The 17,408-nt window shown below is 45.5% G+C and overlaps 2 protein-coding genes across 8 annotated transcripts in view; one reads left to right on the top strand and one right to left on the bottom strand.

Moving 5' to 3' along the window:
* Window positions 1-30: 30 nt before the first annotated feature.
* Window positions 31-2,031, bottom strand: LOC142763690 (regulator of MON1-CCZ1 complex-like). Its single transcript, XM_075865157.1, has one exon. It carries the CDS (start codon window positions 1,980-1,982, stop codon window positions 126-128), a length of 1,857 nt encoding a protein of 618 aa, XP_075721272.1. The 5' UTR covers window positions 1,983-2,031; the 3' UTR covers window positions 31-125.
* Window positions 2,032-2,180: 149 nt separating this feature from the next.
* LOC142763602 (uncharacterized) overlaps window positions 2,181-17,408 on the top strand; it is a 122,345-nt gene continuing 107,117 nt past the window's right edge. For 4 of the 7 annotated variants that reach the window (XM_075865150.1, XM_075865151.1, XM_075865152.1 and 1 more), the window contains exons 1-2: window positions 2,658-3,150; window positions 5,427-5,504. In XM_075865150.1, coding sequence (XP_075721265.1) covers window positions 3,071-3,150; window positions 5,427-5,504 — 158 coding nt within the window. In that variant the 5' untranslated portion in view covers window positions 2,658-3,070. Of the gene's footprint in view, window positions 2,281-2,397; window positions 2,551-2,657; window positions 3,151-5,426; window positions 5,505-7,789; window positions 7,919-17,408 lie in introns of those variants that run through there. The other 3 variants (XM_075865155.1, XM_075865153.1, XM_075865154.1) reach the window with 3 other exon arrangements.

Here is a 17,408-nt window from a genome sequence, read left to right as displayed (position 1 = left end):
AGGAAAAACAAACTTGATATAAAAGCTGCGTTGGTCGAGAACATTGTTCATTTTATTTATAATAGCTACTAGTCCTGATCACTGGTTCAAACCTAACTGGAGAACTTCGTTCTTGTTTCATATGTTCACGTCTCACTATACAATGTCTCAAAATGTTTGACGTACTGTTCACAATGCTCTCCCTTGGCAAACTCTGGCACGCCTCTGAGATTCTCATTACGGTGCTCAAAGAACTTGAACACGGCATAAAATATTGCAGGATCTTCGGTCGTCTTTGCTGCCTCGAGAAACTTGCGTGCCGAGATCGAATCTGAAGTTCCTAGATTCTGCACGAACCTTATAGCACTGAGCACCCTTTTTTGTGATAGCAAAACCTCAACGATTTCTTCATTAGCTGTCCCCAGCCTCTTGAGCATGTCGAGTGCGAGCTGAGTCGCTGGAGGATACACCGCATGCAATGACAGCAGGAGACACGCCAATGGTTTGGAGTCCGTCAGAACATGGTACTGTAGGAACTGGTGTAGCTGGTGAAACCGCCTGTTGTGAACAAGGACATTGATGAGCAGCTCGTTGTGACAATAGGGAACTGGTAGCTGATGCTGCACCAATGACCTTATGTACTCAACGAGGGTGGAAACAACAAAGTGAAACCTGTCTTCGCCTTCATCGGCGAACTTTGAGAACACGTGGGCGTACATGTCAGAAGGGTCCACACAGCCCTCTTTGGCGGCGAGCTTGTCGAACACGTATGCAATCTGCTCGAGGGGTAGCTGGGAGTCTTTCTCGAGAAGACGACGACACACACCAAGCAGGACGTCTTTCGAATTGGACCGCTGCAGAAGAAAGTCGACCAACTGGCGCTTGTCTTCAAAGTGCGCCAGCAAAGGTTCCAGCCTCAGCGTGACGTACCAGAGACAACCGATCTTGGCATCTATGACAATGTTTGGTTGGAAGACGACCCAGTTCGGGGAGTACAGCTCGTAGCTGACTTCCTCTAGCGTGTTGTTCGGCGGCATAGTCACCTTCAGCTTGAGCGGGCGAATTGGCGATGGAGGAACAACTGGCCGGTGGTAAGTAACAAAACCGTCACTGTATCCGGGCAACTTTACGTCAAACAACATTGACTTCTTCGACGCTTGATGATGCACAATGACCAAGCTGTCCACAACGTTGACAGCAAACCTCCCGCTAGTGTCTAGCTTCAAGATGTCGGTTTTTCTCGGAGGCGCTTCTTTTTGCAGGGTGTAAATGACGATTTCAGCTCCGGTGCCTCCTACCGAGGTTCTGGCCTGGTGTCGTAACACTACGATAACACACTTGCCATAAAGTACCGCCGTTGTAACGTCTCGTTCGAGGAGGCATACTCTCGGAGGTTTAGGAATGATTGGCAAGTCAACTTCAAACTTCGGGAGTCGCGTCGCGACACCCGGTTTAAACTGAAACGGGTGTAAGATGTTACCCAGGGGTCCTGAGGAAAGCACGAGCAAAGAGGTCTGGGGTTGGTAAACGAACCAATTCACTTGCAGAGTGTAGGTCTTCAGGGAACGCAAAGTTCGCTTCTCTGAGCTGACCTGGTACAACTCAATGCCATGGTCAGTAACGAAAACGATCTCGTTTGCGCATGTCCAGGCGATGCCCAAGATGTTGGTGGCTTTACCTTTGCAGCTCTGGGAGTACTCGACACTGTCGATTGTGCCGGAAAAGTTGACGAACTCGACGGACTTCTGGCTGCGTTGAATAGCAAGAACCTTCAAGTCGGGCGAGAATTTGATGGAGACGACGTCTCCCTTGTCGTCCATTCTGAAGTCGGTGGACTTGCAGTCGTCGGGGCCCTTGACAACGACGCCGGTCGCTCCGCCCGACCGCACAACGAATACCTGCTGGTTGGCATCATCGAAAAACACGTTCGCGATCTTGCTGACAGGTTCAAACCGGATAGGATTAGAACTTAGTTCGAGGAAGTAGTCTTTTTCGTCTGTCATTATTGCAGAAGACAGTCACATCACGGACGAAAGTGAATCCGCAGCGCCATTCGCGTCGACATACCGTACAAAGAAAAAAATATATATTACAATTTATAAAACATATTGTCGTGGTAAAATAAAACAACAACAAAATTTGGCGTAAAACGAGCGCAAAAAATTGTCCTAACAATGCTAAAACTTAATGGCAACTTTTTCTTTTCTTTGTCAGTATTAGTTTCGGTAAGGGCTCCTCACAAGCTGCATACACGCACACGCACTCGACAGCTTCCGATCGTAAGAACCATGAAAGTAATAGGTAGGTGGCATCTCTGATTACGTTGCTGGTACTTATGTCACTTATGTAGACTTCTGTGGCTGGTAAGGCCGTTGTGAAGCGCCAACGTAACGCGTTTTTTTTTTGGCATTACGGCAGCGTACTCGGTGATGTTGGCCGAGACCCCGGGACCTCGAGGCCGCTAATAGGAGCCTCGACTCTCGATCACGGTTACCCGCTGAAGCCATTCCCGTGTCGCAAGTGGCTGTGGTGAAGCCGTCGTGAAATGTACGACCCGGAGTCGCCCACGGGGTAAGCATATCCAGCCTCGCAGAAGCTTTGTTTTTCTTTTTCGTATGTTTGTATTTTATCGGGCATGCACCGCCGCGGCTGTTCTCTTGGTTGCTCAAACATGGCCGCCAGAAGCTGATCATCCTGTGGGCCCTTACGACCGAAAAAGCGCCAGTAGTAGACGGTGCCTTCCCGTTACACTTTCCAGACCTGCCAAGCATGTTGACGGATGTCTGGAGAGACATTTAACGCCGAATCTGTGGCCGTAGGTGAGCGCTGATGCGGCGCGCCCGCCACCGCAGAGTGGGGAGGCTTCTGCGGCGGTGACGCTCACACGATCCCTCGCGGCTTACTATTATCTCTAAATGTGCCAGGACACTACGACGACAGACACGACAGAGACGACGAATCGCACGTTGCGATCTGGCAGGAGCTGTTGCGAACAAACGTGGCGGCAGCCCGAAGTCGCTGCGAGCGCAATCGCCGAGGCAGCCGCTCGACCCCGACGGAGCCATGTTTCGCGTTGAGCTCGCCGATTTAAATGGCCGGGCAAGCAGCTGGCGATTGCCACGCCAGGGAAGCCATCTCGTTCTCTGCACGAATCACACGGACTCAGCGCTGGTAAGAATAGCCTCGCCTGAATTTCTGCCGCGTGCAGAGGTTGGTGCGCGACGGTGTTATTAGTTTTTTTTTTCTCAGCCCATTAGAGCAGCAGCTTTAGTTGTGGCACTGGCGCAGCCCAAAGGCCGTGCTCCTCAACGCAAGCGGATTATCGAGCGGTTGTTTCCGCTACCAAGGAAATGCATTTCCGCTGCAGTGTGTGCCGACGTCGTCTTACCGTGTTGCATCGTTCAGTGGTCGTTTGGTAGTTTTCGAGCCCTCGCCTTCGAAGACGATCGTCGGATGTATATATCGGAGCGCGTGCGAGTTTCGCACCCTTGTTGAGACGGAAAGGGTCTTGCATTGGTTGCGCGTATCTAGTAAATGTCAACGTCGTCCCGACCAATCGCGGCCGACATCCCGGCCGTGATTGTCGATCAAGTCGCAACTGACCATTGCTCCCGCACTTTTTGCCGGGTAATTTCAATTTCACAGGCCCTCTGTTCTTTTAGCTACAATTAAACATATTGTGGTGCGATTCTAAGTTCAATTAAATAGATGGTGCAATGTGTTGCATGCATTTTGCAATGTTTGCAGCTTGAGCAGTTGTTCATGCAAACGAAAATTGTCATCTACCACGTCTGATTTGAAGCAAGTACACCGAAATTTTGTTTACATGTGGAGAAACTACCTGCAACCTTCTCATCTGCCATTACAATGTATGTTGCCAAGCAGGCCAACATAATAGGGCACGCGTTCAGTCTCCGTGCTTCATTTCGTCCTTAGTCCTAATTTGTGCTCTCTTGTGCCATTTTCATTTAAAGCTTGCTAAGCACTCTGTCTACAATGGTAGTTTTTTTTTCTGGGGGGGGGGGGGGTGATGGTGGGGTGGGGGTTGTACAGAAGCTTTACTACGTTATTGCTGGTGTTCAAACAACTCACATTTTGATGGAGATTTCTGGCTTGCTTCCCCTTTGAAGTGTTGTCGTGTGAAGAGTCTGAACGAATGGAACATCCAAGTATTCTTTCACGGTACTGTGGCAACTCGAGCACGAGAAATATAATATTCTAGATCTTGCGTTGGAAAGCAAGTTGGCATGAATTTGATACTTGGGAACAATTATCCACTTAATGCATAATCGTTGCTTGAAAATTGAGTGTTATGATACCCGTTGCACACAACATTGTCTCAAGTGTTTATTGAATCAATTAATGGCCTTCAACATCCATACAATATGGAAAATAACCCCGTGCATGTGGATTTTAGTTCAACATGGTTCATCATAAAGGCCCAATCATTTGTTAAATAATTGCAAGACACTGTACACGAATTTTTGTTCAGAATACTAGCATTATTAGCGAACCTGATGCACAGGCTGTAATATTTCCGTGCTGTGGTTTTTATGCACCATTTGTGCTCTTAAACATATGTACAATATTTAATAATACCACAACAACGCAAACATTGTGTCATCCACCATATAATGCTGCACATATCTTGGACAGTTCCCATTCACAAAATTTTTGCTTAATTTCAATCTGCAAGGGCAAGAGCACATTTCCAGGCTGACTTTTATCTTCCCTTCTGGGGGCTTATACTTGAAAGCCACTTATGAAAGCCATTTCTTATCTGCTTTTATACTTTCGTGCAGCACGCTGTCACACCACCATTATAGTTGTGTTAGGCCATTCGCCATGCCAGAGGTAACAGAGGGAAAAATAAATCTAGCAAAATATGACCTCTAGAATAAAAAACAGCTTGATAAATGATCTGGACCAGTTAATGCTATCTTACGTGAGGCATTTAAAGGAATAGTGCCACAATGGTACATGCTTGCTTTGCTTATCGTGGGAGCAGATACCACTGAATAGTGTGTTTCTGTGCCGCTAGTTTTTGTAACTTTTTGCACAGATGTTACAGCTAACAGAAAACAGCTGTGTTTAGGTTCAGTTTCATCTACCACCAATTTTTTTTTTGTCCATAACTTCAGGAAAGTGTGAGGCCTATGTTCATGATACACCTCCTAATGATTCTCGAAGACAGCTTCTGGGGCTGCTCTCAGCATTGTTTAATAACAGTTGTTTGAAGCAATATTATTGACCACTGTTGCTGAAATGAGAATTGTCTTTTACTTTAAGTGGTTTGTGCTACCATTCTATACATTTGATTTTTTTATTCTTGATCTGTAGTTTGAAAGGGCTCAGTAAATGTATTAGTCCCTCAGGGAAGAGGAGTGGTGGTCACGTTGTTGTAAATCACTGGCTTATGACCAAACAGAGCTGTGTCCTTCTTGCAGTTCTCCAGTCACTGTTGTGCAAAGCGTGAATGGGGACTCTGAAAGCTCAACGAATGAAGATAGCAAAGGCCTTGACAAGTGAGTGTCACTTTTGCTCGCACAATGGTGGGAGGAATGAATGCGTGCTTCTTTGGAGTATTGTCTGGCTTTCAACTGTGTGATTAGTCCTTTCTCTGGAACTCTCTGCACTAGGCAGATCACATGTGCCACTATGGCATTCTTGTAGTAGCCCAAAATTTTGCGCTCGGATTTTCAGACTGTGGTTCATGTTTAGCTGTAACCTAGTGATGCAGAACCATCAATGGTACTATCGATAACTCAGTTGCTATCAAACTGCAGAGGGCAAAAGAAACTATCTATAACACTATCGACGATGGGTTCGATAGCTCCTTCTATTGTATAAAATCAACCGTGCAATCTCAGCTCAGCGGAAACTTAGTTTCTTTAGTGTGTAGACCAGGCTGAAAGGTAAGAAAGTTGATATTCTTAGCTAACACATGACAAGTTTAATTATTTGTGTGTACAGGAAAATGAGATTGTTAGGAGACAAGCAGTAGTTTCATTGACCACGTACCTTCAAAACTGCGTAATCGTCATCTGTGATGGTGCATGAGAGAACAATCTTTTCTTAGTAGCAGATGTGATGCTCAGCACTTTTAAGTTCTGACATAGACCATGGACCACATGCGTGCCTTCAAAACTGCATGGACACTTTGATTTTGTCTTTAGTGAGGTTTCATCCACGGCAGATACTGCGCTCGGTAGCCTCATTCTGGCTTCAGGCAATGCGTACACAATGTCAAAACTTTAGAGAAAGCTGTTGAAGATTAGCTTCAGCCGCACTCTGCGCGTTGGCATAAAGCTCACTTGCTACATTGTGAACGATCAATTGCCCACCATGTTTTTTGGTAAAAAAATTTATCATCAAGCTGTGGTGATGGTGGTGGCCGTGCTTAAGAGATTGGTTCAGAATGTGTTTGGCTCAAAAAGACTGGTCCTGAGCCGCAACACATTGTGAGCAATGTGATTGCTCACAATGTGACTTGTATTTCTTTTTTTTTTTGTTTAAATCTGGTTTTCATCATTGATATACAAACAAACCACTCCTGCTTGGGCCGCCCTAGGCCTGCAGTATTGTATAAATAAATAAAAAAAAATGTCTTTGATCGTGAAAATGGGACTTTTACACTGCTTTTATGCAAGATAAATACTGGATTTAGGTATCTGTCATGAAAATGCAAGTGCACGAATGCAATAAACACTTCTACATACTTCTTGATACTTCTTGATACTTGACACTTCTTGATACTTTCTACAATTAGACATTGCCCCGCCGCGGTGGTCTAGTGTCTAAGGTACTCGGCTGCTGGCCCGCAGGTCGCGGGATCGAATCCCGGCTGCGGCGGCTGCATTTCCAATGGAGGTGGAAATGTTGTAGGCCCGTGTGCTCAGATTTGGGTGCACGTTAAAGAACCCCAGGTGGACGAAATTTTCGGAGCCCTCGACTATGTCGTCTCATAATCATGCAGTGGTTTTGAACACTAAACCACACAGGGTGATGAACAATTTGACATTTAGTTAACTCTGACATATTTTCCGGTCCATGAAATCTGAACTAGTAAGCCTTTACTGTAGCGTGCTATCTATTGTTTAACACGAAGCAGCAGGTGCCTTCGAAGAGTGAGCGTAGACCTTTGTATGAAAAAGGACACCCGTGAAAATGGCTACTTGAAGCTTTGCTTTTGATTTCTCCTTGCCGCTTATGACTGCAGAGTTTGGCTGAGCTTTTCGTAAGAGTGTCTTCTTGCTACTGGATGCATTTTCTCACCAAGCCTGATAAGTTGTTCATGACCCTGCAACTGCATAGGGCATGCATATTGCAATATCATCTGTATATTTCAGAACTGTTATAGAAGTAGTGTGTACTAGTTGCATGAATGGCGTGTGTTGAGACACAACGTGATGGTAAACCAAGTGTTCTAGTAAGGCAAAATATTTTTAAATGCACCGTTATGTAATGATCATCACTCGTGCACCAACCTCCGTCTTCCATGTGCATGGTCATCGCTTCGGCAGACCTTGTGAACTTTATGTAGACTTGTCGTCTGCGTAAATTGCTGCTGCTGCTTTGTAGTACAGCCGCTATGCAAGGCTTACCTTGCACACCAGCTGCACAACTATAATTTGAGTGTGAACAAAGGAATGTGTCAAAACATCTTCACTTACTTGGTATGATGCCCTCTTCATTATTCCATCAAACTGCCATGTTGACTCAATATCTGCTCTTCCTGTGTGCTCATTTGATGGTATCTGCAAAGCTGCCTTGTGAAACACAAAGATCGTACTAACAAGCAAATGAACAGCCCCCAGGATTGACTGACAAGCCCCTGAATTGGTTCATCATGAAGAATGGATCCATCTCAGTGAACTGCCCTGTTCTGACCATTGACAATCTTCAGCTTCAAGTAGACTGAGAAGTTGTTGGATATACGGTAAGCCTTATCATCGATACTGACAAGGCACACTGCGAAGCCCCAGCACTTATTCTTCGCATGAGTACCCTGCTTTAGAGATGCTTTTCACAAGATTTTGCTTCTAAAAAAATTAAACCAACCAACTTTGAGCAACTAGATATATGAAGAATGAGTCCTTCCAGCAGCATGCAAAAACTATGTGCATTGTGCATGAAAATCTAATGTCATATTCACTATTAAAAGGCAAGCGACCAGCCTATTTTTTGTGTGCCTTCAAGTGTCCCAACAGATGAAGCCGGTAGTGGATGCCAAGATGTATTCTTCAACGAAATTCTTGTGTATATCGCACACATATTGTATGACACCGCTGTCAGCAGTAACACTGTCACCAACATTGATTACGGAAGGGAAGATATCCATCAAGTGATGTCGTCTACAACGTCATAAGACAAGCTGGAGCTGTGACTAGATGGAGGCATGTCTTGCAGTCACACCGATACTGCAAGGGCCCTTCAACTGCAAGTTGGGAAACCATCAGAAGTTGAAATATGCAATACCATGATGTGTCTGCTCAACAACAGCACTGGAATTCTCAAGAACCTGGCCTTCCCATGAAAGAAAGGGCTGTCAAGGTAAACTACCCTGTACTCATTGGAAGAAAGATTGAAGAAAGTGCTGTCATAACTGGTATTCTAAGATTGAAATGGCATAACATGCTATGTTAGCTTTGACAAGTGGAGCTAATGACACTGTTGGGAGAGGACTACTGTGCATCAAACTCGCAGATCATTGTCGCTACAAAGATGATACAAAACAAATATTTTATAAAATGCTCTACTGATGCTGCATGGCACATCACTGTTGTAACATATTTTCATAAAGACCGAGCATCAACAACAAAAAATTAAATATTGGCAACTGGAAAACAACACTGCGTTGCATTGACTGTTCTTAACTTGCATGTGCGAATCATCAGCACCGATGGAAGCTGAGCAATCAAGGAAAAGAAAACGGGTCACGCCAAAATTCAAAGCAAGGCTACCACAAACCAGTGAGCAATACTGCTGAAGTTAAGTGATCAATGTCATGTGGACTTATGTACGTACCTTTTCACTAACAGCACAAAGGTACATTACCATTTCGTATTCGGACACGGAAGAATGTTGAAACTTTTTCAATAGATCTTTTTAAAGCACACTAACGCCCCCAACGGGTGGCCAAGCACTTATGGGAAAAGTTGATTCGCTGCAGCAGCCGCCGCGACAAGTGCGCAGGCCTCACACTTGAACTTGCCATTTCCACCGTGCCAGTGCTTTGCAGATCAAGTGAACTTGGCAAGGTGTGATATATTACTGCTGATTCACTCACAAAATTTGGTGTTTGCGTGCAATGACCTGTCTATACAATTTCCGCTTGACCCCCTGTTCAACCAGCTGAGCGGCTCAAAAGCGTCAGTTTATTATTATCCTTTAGCGTCGGTCAGCCTTTGGCATAAATAAAAAACAGTACAACTTGGTTGCCTAAAAGGTGCAAGCACTGTCCATAAATTCACGGATGCATTAGGAATCAGTGTCCTTTGACGCTGTTTACAAGTGAATTGTACTGTTCTGGTATATTCAAAAAGTGCTTTAGAAGTAAGTGCAATTTCGTAAAATAAAATACATTGACCAGACAACTGTGCGTTGCTCGCAGCATATGCGCCTACCAACTTCCCTTGGCACTGTAACAGCAGGTTGGAATAAAGCCTCAGGGGCAAAAAAAGAGAGAGAGAGAGAAGTAGGACCAGGAAAGAAATATGTACACCGGAAACGCTCACTCATGACTGAAAGGTTGTCGTATGTGTTAACATATAGAAAAAAAAAATGGGGGTGCATCGCGCATGTCGCAAAGAGATACAAAAAGACTAACAACCGAGGCGCGTGTTTACAGTTTATTATTAAAGTTTAGTTTCTTGTGTTGCAGCGATAGCGAAGGTTTATTGACTTAAAAAAACAAGGTGCAGTGTTCGTGATTTGTGTCAGAGATTTATCGCATGGTCTGGTTAGGGGGATTGTGGTCTGGTCAGGCCTTCAAAGATGAAATTGCATGACTGAAGAAAATGCGAGGTGCACTGATATGGTTTCATTCAATAAATTTTGATGCTCTCTGGGGTGCTTTTTGATACATTGACCAGTCTGATCGATGTATATATGTGGACACAAGAGGAATTCATTTAGCAACTCTTGCGCAACAATTGAAAGAACTATTGGCATTTCTCCTATAGTACTTTTCTCTGCCCACTGCAGACTACTGTGACCTTTTGCGCTTTGCGGAAAAAATGTTAATAAGCATATATGGTGCGGAAAAAGCCACCCACACCCCGTATCGCTTCCCAACTTTCTTTCAGACTGTGCAGAACGTATGCATGGATTAACTGCAATATTCCTAGTTTCTTTGCGGGTGAACGTCATCTGAATTATTCTTTGTTGTCAATGTGAGTGAGCTGTTCACAAATCTGTGCAATATGATATAAGCAGGACACCGCACCTTTTTGCAGCTGGAAACTATGTATTGTGCCCAAGTTTCTTTTTTTTTTGCCGAGCGCAAGTACGACATCATTATTACTCATTAAACAAAACTTGAATGCGCCGACGCGAAATTCAGTAGTAACTCAATGCGGAATATACTGCCAGTAAACCTGCTCCATAGAGACACTTCATCATATGATAAGAAACCGCAAATTATTATTGCAAAGTATTCCACACGTGAATTCTAGTTGCATTCATTTGTCTTTAAACACGATTAGAATGTGCTCAGTTTTCCTTTCTTTCAGAGCATGACTTCTATAGCTGTAACACTTTTTTCCAAAAAATCTATAGCTGTACCACTTCTCTGCAGTCTTGTGCTAACAGCCCAATCATACCACGATGGTAATAAAAGCCATAGCACTTTAGGAGCAGTTCATCATTGAATAACTGTTAATTTGGTGTTTCAGCACACATTCCTCACACTAGCATGTTCTGACCTAGTGTCTCACTACGCAACGACTCGCATGCCACTCATTTCCTACATTCGATGTACACCCATCCAGTGATATCTACACTCACTGCATTATTCATTTCACATTTCATGCGTAGATGTACATGCAGGTGCGTTCGGGTCCTCTTCAACAACGGTGGCATGTTCTTTTCATTTTGTGCTCGCACGGCGCCAACGAGCAGCAGGTGGAGGAAGAGTCAGGTCTCTCAGCATACCAACTTTCCCCTAGTGCTCTGCGCACCCGGGGGCGTTGTGGTATTGCTGGAAAAAAGTCTATTACCCTGCACTCTCATCGTAATCATTTTTATTCCGTTAGGTTGTCGTGTTTGTTCTCCAAATGCTCTTGCTGTATTCCTTAATGTTGACTTATGTGAGGTCATGTAGCTTTGACTGGGGCTGACATAACAGTTACTTTGATTAGTGTATTCCTTTCTTCTAAGGGGAGACGTGGCTATGAAAATCATTTTTTTTAATTTACGGAGATAAAGTGATGAAATGTGGCATGCACAAGTGATTTGTTGTGCTGATATGCTCTCATTGCCATACCAAACTAAACAATGAACTCGACATAAGTTCGCCAAGTTTCTAGCATAACGATGTTACTAGAGTTCACAGAACATAATAATTTATGCATATTGAATGCCTTCTACAGTAAACGAGCTAACCGTAAGGCGTGGCAGAGTTAATGGCGAATCTAAAAATGAAATAGACTTCATTCTGTGTGCGCACCCAGGCAATTACAGGATGTAGTATTAGTTGGAAAGATATAATACAGGGACCATGGAATGGTAAGCGCTCAAGTTCACCTAGATTTGACTGATATGCAAGAAGCCAATTAAAGGCGTAGACTGATATGCAAGACGTAGACTGATATGCAAGACTGATATGCAAAAGCAAAGGCGTAGACTGATATGCAAGAAGCCAATTAATGAGCTAGCAATGAGATAGAAAGTACAGGAATTAAAAGTTTTGCTTCGGAATAGATTCGTGGTTCTAAACAAAGTAACTGACGTTAGCGTTGACACAGTGGATGTTAATCTTACTAGTATGATCAAAGAGTGCGCAATGAAAGTCTGAGGTACAGTCACTACACAGGACACTGGCAAAGTATTCCAGGAGACGAAAAATCTAAGGGACGACAAACCATTAAAACCTCAAAATTAACAGACAAAGTAGAGCTAGTTAATCAACGGGCGCAAGGTAGCCAACATAAGAAAGTGTAACATGCAGAGAATCGAACATGCGGTAAAAAGCGGAAAAAGCTCGAAAGCTGTGAAGGCAAGCTTGTGTGTAGGTATGCATTAAAGGACAAAAGCGGAGGAGTTCTACAGAGAGCTCTACGGAAGCCGAACTAACCAGAATGATATCGTAAGAAGCAATAACAGCCCAGAGGAATTTGACATTCCACTAGTAACGACAGGAATGCAGAGCCAAAGCCTTTACTGAGAATAAAGTAACAGCGGACCAGCTCCAAGATGGCGGAGAAATTGTGTTAAAAAAAACTGGCCAGCTTATATAAGAAGTGTTTCTTGACAGATAGAGTACCAGAATCTTGGAAGAATGCAAACATCATCTTAATTTATAAGAAAGGAGACGTCAAGGATTTGAAAGATTGCAGGACGATCAGCTTACTGTTTGTTCTCTACAAAATATTTACAAAAATAATAGCTAATAGAATTAATGTCGCATCAGAGTTCAATCAACCAAAAGACCTAGCAGGATTTTGTATAGGCTACTTCACAATAGACCATACTCGTACTACTATCAATCAGGTGATAGAAAAATGGGCGCAATACAACCAACCTTTATATATACAGCCTTGATAATTACGAAACGGTGTTTGACTCGGTCGAGACATTAGCAGTGACGCAGGAACTACGGAAGGAGGGCATCGATGAATCCTACATAAACATACTGATGATATAGGCAGTGCAAAACCAGGTGAAAAGCGAAAAGCTTGAAATGCTTTCAATCTTGGAGATGGTGCAAAATCAAGTTGAGTGCAGAAAGCAGTCAGAGGGGGGCGGCGGAGCATCAGTGCATTGAGTCTGATAAGAAAATAAGGTGGCTTTCACCTTTTAGTTGTCTTAGGTGAATGCTTAGGGAGCCCTTTGTATTTTAAAGACGATAGTCTTTCTTGGGGACCTTCCACGCAGAAACTTTGGCCTGTCTGTCTGTCTGTCTGTTTGTCTGTCTGTCTGTATATTTGTCTGTTTGTTCACCTTTACCGCGAACCGGGTACTCTTAACAGCACCAGCTGATACCCCGAACGGCTGACCTCATCCGCAGCGCCCACAAATTTTGCTCAAGGATCAGCGTTCATAAGTGTGCGATTGTCAAGTAAAAAGCAATTATTGCGCATCTGAGGCACCATAACAACACGTATATATTCTGCATGTTCGTCTTTTACTAGAAAAAGCATACATAAGTAATTCTAAGGACCGTAGAACTTATCACGCTGCGCTGACCATGCAACGCTTGCACGAAGAAGCAAGTGTTTCTAACGCTTTGCTAAGACGACACGGTGGTGGCACCTCTCAGGGCTACGCGCTTTGTTTTCCAAAAAGAACTGTCAGATGGCGCTCATGTCTCACGTGTGACGTGACTTGATGCGCTCGTTCTCCTCCGCTGCACGCTCGAGGCACTCTAACGCAGCGCCTCCGAAATACCATTCACCGATTTTCTTGCGCAGAACATCAAATAAATGTTTTGTTCACTCTCTCCACAGGCAAGACTATCGTCTTTCGACGACATTTGCAGATTACATGCAGATACGGGGCCAATTTTTCGCTGTGGGCTCTAGAGGGCAGTACAGGGTTTTTGGCGTTGTTATGCCTGCGAGTCCACACCGAACGTCCATGCCTCTGAAGAAGGCAATCTGTGTCAAGGCCAGCACGCGAGCCTGCCTGACGCAAACAACTCAACGGCATCATCACGCGGCGGCGCCTTCCTGTCGCGCAATGCACAAAGAGCCCCCTCAACCCACGAGCCCATCGAACATTCGGCGCCTTCCTGTCTGGCGAGTTTTATGCAATGCGTGGTGATGTCACTCGTCCTTGTCCAACCAGAAGGCCAGCGGCGCTTCTGGTTGGACATTTGGTTTCTCAAAAAATCCACCAGGTGCATATAAAAAAAAAAGCCCTGCGGCGCGTCGCGAGCAGTTGACTTATGTGTCAGAGAAGAGAGCTCGGCTCTTCCGAGTCTCCAAACTGTCGGCCCCAGTGCCGAATTTGTAACGCCTCTGTATCTATGTTGAACATAAACCTTGTTTAACTTACCGTCGTCTCGTCCGCTCGTCTATCAGCTCTGCGCAGAAGCAGTCGCGAGCTGAGAAACCTACGCTACCAAAAGGCTGGTGACCTTCCCGGTGGAATTCGAAGCAGTAGCGCCTTCGGGACCGTGTTGGCGTCGCCGTCTTTCGCAACAGTGGTTGGCAGCTGCGGGATCGGCCGGCGTCAGCGACATCGATGCGGTGAGTGCCTGATGTTTTCCGCTCAGTTCACCAGACTACTCTAGCTCAGGTTATAGTAGTTTAGAGAAGGGCTGTGTGAAGCATTGCTGAGTGAGCTTTGATCGTTTCAAGCCAAGTCAGAGCACTTTGAAACCAAAGTTAATGCGGAGGGTGTAAACACTGTAGTGTTAAAATTGCTTGTGCGTCTTGCTAGTAGACTTATAGTGGGTACGGCAAGTAGATTCTTAACAGGGGCAAACAGCAAGAAGCTAGTGTGAACGATGGAGAACCTTAAAGTGAAGGAACTAATCGAAATTTGTGAGGAACTCGGCATTACTTTGGGCCGTGCGAAACGAAAGCAAGCAATCCTTGAGATCATGAAGGATGAAGGAGTGTCGGCTGAAGAATTCGATGAGGCCTGGGCGGATATCAAAGCCTTGCCGCGAGGACGCTGAAAGGCGAGAAGTAGAAGTTCGCGAGCGCGAAGAATCTGAAAGGCGAGAAGTTCGCGAACGTGAAGAAGCTGAAAGGAGAGAACGCCGTGAGGAGGCCGAGAGACAGGAGCGCCTTGAGTTGAAATGAATAGAATTGGCAATCCTACAGTGTTCGCAGGTGCCTAGCGTAGCTTCTGCGACAGTTCAGGTCAGCGGTCAGAGAATTCGCGACCAACTGCCACCGTTCGTAGTAGGCGAGGACATGGCGAAGTATTTCGTCAAGTTTGAACATGTCTGTGAGCGAAATGCTTTGGAGCGGTCTTTTTGGGCGCAGAACCTGTTAGCTCTTCTTCCCGGCGAAGTGTCCGACGCGATAACTTGCTTGTTGAGGGAAGCGTTTGAGAGCTATGACGAGGTTAAGGAGGTGCTCTCGAGACGTTATAAGTTGTCACCCGAGGCTTTCAGGCAAAGCTTCCGGTATGCTAAAAAGGGGAATGAGTCACACGTTGACTTTGCGTTTCGTCTTAAAGCTGATTTAATGGAATGGCTCAAGGGCGATGGTGTTTATGACGATCGCGATAAAGTGGTAGAATCCATTGCATTGGAGCAATTCTACCGCTGCATCGAGGAGGATGTCAAGCTTTGGCTGCAGGACAAACTTGGTAAAGTACAGCTAAACAAGGCAGCAGAGTTAGCTGAGGAGTATTATACTCGCCGAAAATTGCATAGCAGGGCAGTGCGCGTTGAAAAGGATGAAAGAAAAGAGGGCTTTTCAAAGAAACCTGATCATCGGAAACCCGCTCCGCACCGTAATTTCAAGAAGGACCCGTCTCTTACGAAGGACACTGTAGGGGAAGGGCAGACGGAAGCGGAGAAATCGAGTGCGGTTCGTAAACAACGCACTGATACCACACGGGCGTTTGAATCACGGAAGCCGCTAATCTGCTACAACTCCAAAAAGGAAGGGCACATTGCGATAAACTGTAAGCAAAAGTTTGCTTTCGCAACAATCCGAGAATCGGAAAAGAACATGCGGTTGTTGGAGCCGTATCTCCAAGAAATTAGTGTGAATGGGAAAACGTGTCGAGCACTTCGAGACCCAGCGGCAACCATGGACGTTGTCCATCCTTCATTGGTGTCTCCGGATGACTTTACAGGAGAATGCGCGTGGATCAGGCAAGTCACCGAGGAGCAGAGTGCTTGCATATCAATCGCTACGGTTGTCATTAAAGGCCCGTTTGGTAAGCTTTGCACCGAAGCGGCTGTGTCTGCCGCGCTTCCCGATCGTTTCCCTTATTTTTTCTCTAACAACTCAGAGCAGCTTCTCAAAGAGCAGGGTAAATCGTTCTTCCCCAACTTAGCGTACATGGCCCTCACGCGATCGCAAGAGCGGAAGCTTTCGCAGGAGCTTGATCTTGTTCAATGTGGTGAACAATCAAGTGACCTTGGCGGCGAGTCGACGGAACCTCAGTGAGGAAATTCTCCGTGTGAGTCATGTGAACAGTCACTCGAGCGGCCCGTCGCCGAAACGACTGGCACGGTTTCAGTAGCAGGGGGAGACGACATGGCGCCATTGAGTCAGAGCGAGAGGGGTGCAACGCTCTCGCCTGTAGCGGAAAGTTGGAGTAAGCTGTCGAGGGTTGATCGAGAAACGCTTGTTCAAGAGCAGTGTGCGGACCTCTTGATTAAAGCGCTAATGGAAAGCCTAAACTTGGGAAAAAAGAAAAAGAATGTTTCTTTTTTTGAGGAAGCAGGGCTCCTGTATCGGAGCTACACAAATGCGCAAGGTCGCAAGTATGAGCAGCTTTTGGTGCCACAAAAGTATCGTCGCCAACTATTGGAACTGGTGCATGAAAACGCATGGGCAGGGCATCTCGGCATAAAAAAGACCAAGGCTAGAGTTTTCCTTGAGTTTTATTGGCCGAAATGCTGGAAGGATATCGAAGACTTTGTACGCTCATGCGACACTTGTCAGAGAGCAGGGAAATTCACGGACAAATGGAAGGCACCCATGAAGCTTGTGCCAATTATCACAGAACCTTTTCGGCACCTAGTAATTGATATCGTCGGGCCACTGCCAGTGTCAAGGCAAGGTTGTCGGTAAATCCTGACGGCTCTCTGTGTAGCCACAAAATTTCCGGAAGCGATACGACTTAAGGAGCTCAATTCCCCTCATGTCGTGGATGCACTGCTATCTATATTTGCACGCGTCGGATTTCCTTCTGAAATCCAATGCGACAATAATAGTGTCTTCACCAGCTGCCTTACCTCTACCTTTATGGATAAATGCGGAATAAAAGTTGTTCACAGCTCGATCCATCACCCACAATCTAATCTGGTAGAGCGTATGCATTCCGTTCTGAAACGGATGCTGAGAGCTCTTTGCTACGAGCACAAATGCGACTGGGAAGCATCTATTTCTCCCGCTATGTTCGCTTTGAGATCAGCTCCTCATGAGAGCACTGGTTTTAGCCCTGCAGAGCTTGTGTATGGCAGGAGATTGAGAACACCATTGCGGAGGCTGCGCGAGTCCTGGGAGGGATTCGATGAGGACCCTAAGGTAGTTGCGTATGTTCTAGACCTCCTTCAGAGGCTTGGAAAAATG

The sequence above is a fragment of the Rhipicephalus microplus genome, chromosome 1 (assembly GCF_043290135.1).
Source record: "Rhipicephalus microplus isolate Deutch F79 chromosome 1, USDA_Rmic, whole genome shotgun sequence".
Lineage (NCBI taxonomy): Eukaryota > Metazoa > Arthropoda > Arachnida > Ixodida > Ixodidae > Rhipicephalus > Rhipicephalus microplus.
Note: the sequence above shows the minus strand (reverse complement) of the source record. Positions and strands in the feature narration are given on the sequence as shown.

Coding starts and splice junctions, on each gene's coding strand:
- LOC142763690 (XM_075865157.1), bottom strand. CDS start 1,982: ATGACAGACGAAAAAGACTACTTCCTCGAACTAAGTTCTAATCCTATC.